A 10,698-nucleotide genomic window follows, 5' to 3' on the forward strand; every position below is an offset into this window, starting at 1 on the left:
AGCACAAGTTTTTGTTTCTTACCTCCTCGGGTACAATGATTAAAGGGTACTTGTCCTCTGATAAGAAGTTAAAAATAACCCACACTTTAAATGCATCTTCATCACTGATCAGCAAAGGACTTTTCGAGAGGTTCTTTTTAGCACACAGAGTCCAACACATTCTGTTGAATTCAACTTTATCAAAGTTCCCTTGAACCTAAAATGAAGAAATGGAACAACAACAACAATCAATACATAGGAATGGCACAGGATAACAGATGAAATTTAACAGACCAAGTTGTACCAAAGCACCAAGAGATTCTAGTTTGTAAGAAGCATCAAGGCCTAAAAGGAGCACAAACCCAGCCTTCTCTGACTTCCTGCATGGGGTAAACTAAAGAACTTCTTCCAGCAAAATCTGCACCCATCCTCCAATTTCTGGTTGAGTTAATAACACCCTGACTTCACGGGAAGGAGGCCATTGTGATTTTGTCTTTCCTCTAGCACATGAGCTTTAGATCCCAAACCTTCTGCATAAATGTTTTTAGTTCCAAATGCCCTTCTGTTGCACTGCTACTAAAACTCCATACAGTAAATGTGGAAATCATAAGAACAAAAACTACACTGAAACAGCTGGGAAAGACTTTTAATAAGCCTTTCTGCTTAATGCTGCTTAAGTGTAACTCTTGAAGAAAATAGTCACAAATGTAATCTTGCTTTCTTTAACATTATTCCACCCTAAATCTTTCCTTTTTTTCAGACTCTCAAATCCTCTCTTTACTGATAAAAAAAAAATTCCTCTTGCTTGCATTATCCTTTATCATACCTCGCATCTGTACATACCCATCTGTGAATTATTTATATATGTGAAAGCTTTCATTTCCTCTATTTTGTTTTTAAACCTCGTTGATGCTATAGATGAAGTATATTTATGTCCCTGCAGCTTTGCCATGCTGTTCCTTTGCCAACACAAACCAATAAGGTCACATTCTGCACTTTGCCTCTTGATATTTTGGAAATCATGGGTAAGAAAAAGGTTCTTGCCTGGGAGCACCACAGGTAACATTCTGTGCCATTTTCTCACAATGGGCCAAAACCACACAGCACTTGCACCCCAGAAATGCCCTGCTAGTTACCCTGCTCCTTCCTTCAGACCCACACTCGATTGTGGAAGGGATTTCATCAAGTGTCCGAGTGGCATCCAGAGCACAGACACTGCATAGAAATTACTCTGGAGAGATGATCAGATAAGCATACAGACTCCAGCTCTCCAAAATAACTCTAATTCACCTTTATGGGTTGTTTTGTTTTGCTGGTTTTTTTCCTCTAAATCATCACAGACTGGCTTTTAAAGAAAGGATATAATTATAAAATCAGTGTTCTGGGGATGCTGGGAGTTGGGGGTAGTACTAAATAAACTAAATACTTCTCTTTAATGAGAGATACTATTTTTCCTGAACAATTTCACATGGCAACGCTAGCTATTTCTGGTATGTACATTCTTGAAGTACATTTGTGCATGGCTGTGGGGGAGAAAGGAAAAAAAAAAGCTACAACCAAAACCAAATCAGCTCTAGACTTAAGTCCCTACTACAGTACTCTGGACTGTGCTACTTTGGCTTCCTTCACTGGCAGCGCTCCAGTCCAGGTTACTACGTAACAATTACTCTGAAGTAATAATTACTCTGAATGAATGCATCTCTGAATGGGATGTAATAGAGATCATTTCTAAGCACTGCTTCAAAAACTGAAAATATTTGAAGTTTCTAAAATTATATTTCAATTCACTCACAAAAATACCTCTAGCTTAATTAACAGAATGCAAACAGAAACATTCCAAACAGGACAAACTGATGGCTAAATAAAACAAGTCCTAAACACACACACATTGCTTTTTAAGGACACAAACAAAACAAATGTCTTGAGATCAAGAAGTTTTCTTGTCTGATCTCGCTCAGAACAATTAATTTGCCAGAAAATACGACCAGAAATTGAGACAGCTTTCTCTTTATCTGGAGGTATAAAGTACTGGTCCCTCTTTAGCAGCTTTGCTTAGTATGAATTCATGACATCTGTGCTGTGATCACCTCATCAAGAACAGACTATGCCTTAGAAGAATGAAAAAAAGGAGTTCCTTGTTTGCTTTTTTTGGTTTGATTTAAACAAAAGAGATGTGCCATGAATCAGTGACTTCATCCCACTGCATGCTGACTTTTGGCACTGATGTGGTCATCTCTGAAAGATGAGATGTCACAATCAGCGCACAAAAGTGGCCTTCAGTCCAAAGACTTTCACTGATTTTCAATACTTGATGTCTAAACTCTGAAGAGATGTTTAGTCAGGATAACTAACGTGAACTGTAATGTGAATTTAGAGGCTATTTAATCCTGTTCCTAAACATTTTCTGTTAGCTATTAAGAGAAACCAATGGCATGGGTGCATCCCACAATTATCAGAAGCCAGAGCAGCATATAAAAGAAAGCAACACAGGAAACTACACACAGCTGTGCTCTTTCTTTCCACAAGAAAGCAAGGTAGCTTGTCCTTTGCTTTTGCCAGGGGGTAAGAAGGTGCCCCAGAGTAGCTACATGCTGTAACTTCACACCAACAGGTTTAGGTAGCCAGGTCTTTCATTTACAAATTGAAGTGTTATTTAATAATTGCAATTGCTGCTCTATTCCATAACTCTTCTCCCTATACACTTTTTAATAATAAAGCACGGATACATTTGAAAAAGCCTTCTGCCTCTCTTCTTTCTTTGACTCAATAGCTTGTTACAACAAATGCTACTAACAACAAACCTGTAGTTCAGACTCTACAGCTATAAAACTTCACTCAGAATAAAATAAGGGCTCTTATTTCAACCTGTGTACAAGCTGCTTGGTCTCTGTTGAACCTTACAGGAGCTCAGACAGCCAACACTAAGTGGAAATGAGATTATAACCTTCCTAGGGACTAAGGGAGATTCTCCCACGGCAAGTAACCAAGACAGCAGGTGGGTATCTGTGGCCAGCAACTCCCACACATGGAGCAGGGCTCTGTCACTGGGTGGGAGACAAACAGACTAGAGAGGCAGAGGAGCTTAGCCAGATACACAAAGCTTTTCTTGTTTCCAAGTTGACGGACTGCATCTCAGTCATGTATCATATTTTCCACCAGTATTAAATGTAGATTAAAGCAGCAGCAAAAGTCATCAAAACGTGGCTAAGGAGCTTGCGTAATCTGCAACTGTCACATGGGTGACTTTCCAGCAGGAGGTCACTTTGGGATGTGATGTTTTAAAAGAAAGCAACCATCCGTGTATCTCTGCAGCCACTAATCAAAGTTTGAAGGTTTCTGGGTCAGCCTCCAAGAGAACTCAGTGGTATTGAAGCAAGTATGTGTGTACTGCCTCAACCAGTCTCCCAACCAAAGCTGCTAGAAAAGAAGTATGATAGTTCTTTGCTTTCAGAAATTTCAACCTAAACCTGACACACATAGCCCCCAGAGGCCAGCTCTGGCCCAGTGCCTGCCTCTAGTAAGAATAAGATTCAGGGCAGCAAGGGGGAAACCCTGCTGCTTCCCTGAGCTTCCCCCAAAACAACAAATGTGCAACCCAGAACTCTTAAGAAGACTCCAACACCAAGGGAAAAAACTCACAAGGCAAAACTTAGCAGCACTCCCTGACATTCCCCACCATAAATACTGGGTGGGATGTATTTATTAAAATTTTTCATGAATAGACAATACTTCTCCTGTCTTGCTTGCAGATGAGTCTATGGCAACGTTCTTTTGTAACCATAGTATGGAGTGGCACAACCTATAGCTTCAAGACACTTCCAGATAATTTTACACTGCTCTGTTTTATTAATACGAATACATTTCTACAGAAGCAGAGCATACAGAACAACCAGATGTAACAGGAAACGTAAACCAAGGAGAGAAAAATGAAGTCAAGCAGAGCATACCCTTCCATTTTAAGGCACAGACACTCCAGAGCACAGCCCCAGAACAACCCTGCAGAGAGACTCACAGCCCAGTGCCTTCAGACCAGCGGGTTTCCTGCAAGCAAAGGCCTGCTGTAAGGCTGGCACACTAAGGAAAGGCACTAAAAAAAAATGATAAAGGGAAATACAGAACCCAAGAATCCAAAACTTACCTTTTCCAAGATGAATTTGTTTAAATAAGGCATGTAACCCTGATTGGAAACTGGTCCTTCATCATCATCCCTAAAGTGTTCTTCCAAGGCCACCGGGTCATGGGGAACATTTAACACTGTGCACAGGTTGTGAGAAAGGACCTGGGGACAGAACAAACATCAGTGACACCGCTGTTGGGCTGCATTGCCTCCAGAGCAGAGCTGTGATTCAGGAGACTGTGAGCAGAAAATGGCACCTTCATGTCAGTGTCAGTTCTGCCCTGAAGATTTTTCTCAAAAAATGGAAAACACCAACATTTAACTAAAAGAAATTGACTGCAAGGATTTGACCGCTTCACACAGTTACAGTGGTGATTACAAACAGATCTATTGCTATAGAAGCTGCCCTTTATATGCATACTCTTATGCATTTGAAAGCCAGGAGAGGCATGGAGAAACACCAAAGTAGCATGTGCAGTGTGAAATTAGACAGCTAGGGAAAATGACCACCAACAGCCAGCCTTGGAAATTATAAATAATTATTACCCAGTGAAAACAAGGATTGAGGAAAAGAATCCAACATGCCACCTTTAGCTCACAAAGAAATGACCATTCCATTTAAAGTATTAACTATAGGTTTCTGTCATCTGCTTGCTTTTAATTTACTTTTCAACATTCACCCCAAGTTTTAGACGGTAAAAGAAAAGAAAGGAAAAGGGAAGAGATTAGATGTGCTTCTACAATATTTATTTTAAAAAGGTATTTGCATGTACTATGTCAAAAGCTTAACGCCCACCAGCTCTCACATCTGAGAAATGGCCTTCAAGAAGAGGCGACACGCTCGATTAGTTTTAAGGAAGTACAGAATTACTAAAAACTGACTGGTAGCCTATGCATCTTAAATGCTCCAACACAGGCTGAGCTTTGCATGCCTGAATGGTGCCGGCAACAGAAAAGCAGGGCCAGAGTACCAGCTGCTCCTGTGCCACCAGCACTTCTCTCACAGAGAGCATTTTTCTCACCCCCTTTGCTTCCACTTCACCTCCTGAGCCAGGTCACTCCCTGCAGGCTGCTGCCCACAGCCCTCACCCCAGGGAAGATGCAGGGTTAAGCTTCTGGGATTGCGTACCAGCAGCAGGAGCTGGGTTAAGGACACAGCCAAGAATGGTCTGTGCTGGAAAACGTAAAGGAGAACCAAAGGCAGAAACACAGGTAAAACAAAATTAGGCAGAGGCCGTGAAATAAGACGTGGAAGCTTGAAGGCTTCAAAGTCTAGGAAATCAAACACCTGCCACACACCTGCAGTGTCTTTTATTTTGTCCCCGGATAGATTAATATACATATATTTTTCATATATAGACTGCATATGTCTCCTTAGTGTAAGCACTAATTGCACAAAGTCCGACAAAGTCAGCCCAAAATAAAAGTTCAGTTCAGCAGAGAATCCCTCTCCACACGCTTGAAACTTTCCACTTCTTTCAGGAAAGCATAAGAAACACGTTTTCATACTAGCACGAAGCCACTAGCTATAACAGCTGCAAAGTTACTGAACAGGAAAACAATAGCATCAGCCCTACCACAACAAAAGCTGTATTTCCCAAAGTAGCAAAATAGTATTTACAAGTTACCACATTTCAGGCTACTCTCCATCAGCAGTCTATTCTCTCCAACCTACCCTTATTTTAACAAACAAACTGTAACGAGTGAGTCCTTGTGATTCACATGTGGGGGGAAAAAGCATGCCATCATGCATGTTTCCCCTTCTATTTAAGGCTTCAGAGGGATTCCTGACTATCTGTGGAGGGAAGATCTCATTTTTGCACCTAGGCTTTTTTTAGGGGCTATAAAGCAGCTAAGAAAAATGTTCTACAAATGTAACTGATTTGAGCATGTTACTAACATAACTTAAATGTTCAATAGAGCACTTTCTCATCATACCCCCTCCACATTACTTCTCCCCTTGGCCTTCTTGCTGTGCTCAGGCTGTCAGAAAGTTAGCTGCTTTCCACATCCAACAACCAATTACCAGGAAAGAATTCCACTTTCAATCATTTCTAAGGGCTGCCTTATCTGCCATCTCCTCTGTGCCCAGTGCTCTTTTCATAGCTCAGGAAATTCCTCCATGCCTGCCAAAGCCTGCCATTCTTCAACGTGGCCCAGTGCCAGCTGAATTCTTCCCTCACAGGGCAAGCCTGAAAAATTCTGCTCTGAAGTCTCGTTCTGTCTTGTTTCGTTCTTTCAGATCGCATTATCTGGACCATCACAGACTCAGCTTTAATGATCCGTTCTCTTTTGTAGAAGCTAAGAAAAAAATCAAATGGAACAAAGCAAATGAAAAAGCTCCAAACAACTAATAGCCAAGGAGTGGATTAATTAGGATAGGAAAATCGCCCTGCCATGCAGAAACTCTATCAACCATGAGGTGGTTTTGCACCAGCAAGGGTTATTCCCCAGTGCTGTGTGGTTGCTGGGCAGCTTTCTCCTTTCCCAGCACCTGTTGTGCTCTGGATGCCCATCTAACAACTTACAGCTGCAGCAGGTGGATCCAGTGGGGGTCCCCAGGCCACAGCCCACTGTGGGTCATGTGTTCTGCACAGGGTCCACAAAGACACCGCTTTCCTTTTTTTCTGTTTCAATTGGGAGTTTTATAAGAGAGGTGCCCAGGGGTACCAAGGAAATACTGAAGGTGTTCTGCTCTACAGATAACCCAGCACCAAAGGTCTCCATAGCTACTGCTACAGACTTCAAACGTTGTTTTACCTGGAGGGCTGAACCCCAGCCCAGCTCTATTGCACTGCAGCCCTTCCGAAACCTCACACAAGTGGAACTGTCACCACCTGAGTGACACCATTTTAACCTTGTCCATAGAAGCAATCTGCATTTCTAAGAGGGACTAGAGCTCTGCCACCTCTTGCCCAGTAACACAAATTTGGCCCAAATGACAGTAGGACCATTAAGAGGACAGATTACTTCTACAGTGGCTATTACCAGGTTCCTCCGTATTTTTCCTTTCCTTTCTTTTCCATCTTTTGGGGGGTCTCCTCCCTCCCCCATCTCTCTTTAATGCCTGAAAACGCTGGCAGCACAGACCCCGACAGCTCCATTCACTGGCCTCGTGTGAATTCCTTCCAGGACATTCTTGGCTCATCTCTCCCCGACATCCATGTCAGCAGCCAACCCGCCAAAGCAGGCCCACACAGCGCTTTCCCTTTTCCTCTCCTAATCAGCATGAAACCAGCACTGAGCAGGCCCTTAGCACAGCCATGAGGTGTTCTGGCCAGGCCATGTCACAGCATCTCAGCAGCACAGCCTCCTCGCCCACCAGACCTGGGCTCACCGATGCCAGCTTGGCCACACTGTTGCATTTACACCAAGCCCGGTTCCCAGCACTGCACAGTTCACCTGCGTGGTCCTGGGGCCAGGCTGCCATGGGCACCGAGCCCCGTGTGCAGCCCTGCAGCACAACTGCGGCCCTGAGTCACCGTGACTAATTTCCTACTGCCCCTCAGTGCTGGACAAAGCCAATTGTCCCACGGGGTCAGGCCTGCTCCTCGCAGACTCTCAGCCTTTCCAGCACCTCACTGCATTGTTTGAAGCCTTCCTCTCTGTCTGACCGGCCCTCTCACCCCGATTACACCATCCTTCCTCTTCCACTGGCCTCTGACTTCCCATTTAGCAGAAGGGCAAAGTGAAGGTAAGAGGTACAAGAACCGCATAACATCCCAGGTATGACTAAAGGCCAGTTTAAGTTTTCCAAGCTTCACCAGCAGCTTTGGTTGCCCGCACCTTGCAGCTGTGCCTGAGGCCACATCCTGCACCAGCAATGCAGGACAAAGTCCTTCCCAACGGCAGCACGTGGAACAAAACAGCCAAATAACCCCACTGCCAAAACAGAGAACTCTTACAGCAACATAAGAAAGAGCTTCCAAAGACAGAGTAAAAACAAACTGGTACAAAATATTAGTTCCAATATTACACATGTACCACAAGAAGCGTTGCTGGCTGCTAACTGTAACTCCGTTTAAAACCACGCTCAAGTTCCAGGTGGAAAGCAGACTGAATGTTGACACATTTGAGAAACTTTTAAAATAAGTCAATTTTAAAATAGCAGAATGAAAGAAAGGAGAGACTGGATTTAAATGTAGGAAAGCAAGCATTTGCATGCAGCTCATACTCGAACCTCAACAGCAGCTATTTCATCCACCACAATGATACTTCAGCCTTGCTATAGCAGTGTTTGAAAGCTCTGTAACAAAATGATTATTGTGTCCATATTTAAACATGTAATTTAATAACAAAAAAAAAAAAAAAAACATCTCTACTGGAGTAGAAAAATGGTAACATCTGTAGCTATAACAATAGAACTTTTGGAGATTACTTGGGACCTTCTGTACATCCATGCAAGTACCTTACACTGGATCACACAACAAGCTGAGATGCATGGTCAACAAGCTTTCCTACTTCGAAGGGAAGCTCTGTATGTTACAACACAGCACACTGCTCTCTGAAAACAAATGGATTTTTACTAAATTTTTTCATAATGAAAGATTTGTTATTAAACATTATTTATATTGCTGCTGATCTCTGCTAACCTGCTTACTCCAAGTCTCCTCTCTGTTTCATAGGGGTGGTACTCCTTATTTGTTGTAAACACAGACAAGAAACATGTAACTGCAAAATAATTCCCTGGTACAACACAGCCCCAAGTCAACAAGGCAGAGCCCCTGCCCTACTGCCCCAATGGCTACAGCCATGCAAACACACTTTCTCCATAGTAGGACCGTTGGTTCAGCATCCACACTCATCCTCTGCCACAAAAAGGTTGCAGAAAAACACTCTGCCTCTTGTCAGGTTTCCTGAAAACAAATTCCTGCTGGCCATGGAGAAGCAGCAGCCTCATTTTAGCTCCCCAAATGCCACTCCCCCACAAGCCTTTGCACCAGAGGCAACTGTACAGAACCAGCAAGGCCCGTTGCTTTTCCATGCCTTTTCACTACCATGAAACAATGAAACAGCCTAGGAAGATGTTTGACAGGTAATGAGGAGGCAAGTTTAGTTTCCTCTCCCGTTTCTGTTTTACCTTTTTTTATACATGAGCATTTGCAGGCATGGGATGTTAATAAGACCAATAACTGTGCTTTGGTTTGGAAGCACAACTGTTCTTCTAGCACCCAGCATGTCAACCAAGGATCCTAGCACAGAAGCACCGACACCTCAGGTGGAGCGCGCTGTGCGAGCCCACCAACACCAGCCCCTTCTTCTGCCGTGCCCTCACCCAGTGCCCACGCACAGCTGCTCTCCACCTGGTGACAGCTCACGGGGACGGCAGCACGGCAATCACAGCCCTGCACACGAGGCAGCAGGCTGAGAGCAATGCTCTAGAATGCAAGGGAGAGCCATTCACGTGAGCCAGGCCAGCCTCGCAGCCCCGCCGCCCCTACAAAGAATAGAGAAGAGCAAGGGGCTGCCCGCAGCCAGCCAGCCACATGCTGCAGGTGCTGCATCACACTGCCGATCCCCAGAGCATCCAAACACAGCGGGCAAGGCAAGCCCAGAGCCACAGTTCCAGATGTCAACAGGTGCTGCGCTCTTACCGCCGCTGTTACTGCCAGCCCCGTAAAACGGGGCCAAGATGGGACCGGGCTCGGCAAGCTGCCTGGGAGCTCTCTTTAGAGCACAAGCATTACTTCACAGCTCGAGAGACGAAGAAAGGCACGGCCGGAGCCTCCCGACTAATTGTCCCGTGCGTGCCCACATAAGAGAGCGCCGCGGAGCCCCGCTGCAGGCCGCACCCCGCTCGCGAGCAGCCAAGCCGTAGCGCCGGGCGCCGCAGGGGCTCCGCGCGGAGAGCGGCGCCGCAGAGCCACGGGCCCGGCGTGCCGCACGGACGGCGGCCTCGAGGGAGGAAAAGCAGCCAACGGCCCTCCAGCGGGCTTCGGAACGGGCGGCCGCGTGCCCCCGGCCGGTCCCGGTCGCCCCGCCCCAGCCCCGCGCCCCGCCTTGCCTTGAGCTGCGACTTGGAGACCTTCCCGCTGCGGTCGAGGTCGAGCGCGGTGAAGGCGTGCCAGATGGCCTTCAGCAGCTCGTCCTTGAGGCCCACCATGGCCGGCCGGGCTGCCGACACCCCGCTCCCGCCGCCGCTCACGCTCGGCTTCTCCCTTCCCGTTGCCCGCCGCCGCCAGGCCCGCCCCGCACCGCCCCGGGGGCGGGAGCCCGGCCGCCACAGGCGCCTCCCCGCTCGGCGCTGAGGGGAGCCGCCCGCTTCCCGCCGCCTCCGCTGAGGGGCGAGGGACGTCTAGCGCCTACCTGCCCGCCTCCCACAGCGGCTGGGCAACCACGTGCACAGAGCAGCGTGTCAAACGGCGGCTGGGCTCACGAACCGTCGGAGGGAGAACAACTAAGATAGCTCGAAGTTGATGATTATTAGCTTTGAGCGTCGACCTCACGCTTTATGTGCGGACTTCTCAGAGCAGGGACCTAGCTTTTGTTTTGCAGAGTTGAGAGGTGGTCAGCAGCTCGTTTTCGTAATTACAATAAAGCGGAAGACACAGCACCCCACAGAAAATAATTGTGAAGGAGGAAACCCACACGCTTCCTTCCAG

General features: G+C 46.1%; 1 protein-coding gene across 1 annotated transcript in view; it reads right to left on the bottom strand.

The window, feature by feature from the left end:
* SWAP70 (switching B cell complex subunit SWAP70) overlaps positions 1-10,286 on the bottom strand; it is a 33,815-nt gene extending 23,529 nt beyond the window's left edge. Inside the window, exons 1-3 of the mRNA XM_031613996.2 lie at positions 10,101-10,286; positions 4,118-4,258; positions 23-196 (exon numbers count right to left, since the gene is read on the bottom strand). Coding sequence (XP_031469856.1) covers positions 23-196; positions 4,118-4,258; positions 10,101-10,199 — 414 coding nt within the window. The 5' untranslated portion in view covers positions 10,200-10,286. The remainder of the gene's footprint in view (positions 1-22; positions 197-4,117; positions 4,259-10,100) is intronic.
* Between the last annotated feature and the right edge of the window lie 412 nt (positions 10,287-10,698).

Source organism: Phasianus colchicus, chromosome 5 (genome assembly GCF_987193195.1).
Source record: "Phasianus colchicus chromosome 5, bPhaCol1.hap1.1, whole genome shotgun sequence".
NCBI lineage: Eukaryota > Metazoa > Chordata > Aves > Galliformes > Phasianidae > Phasianus > Phasianus colchicus.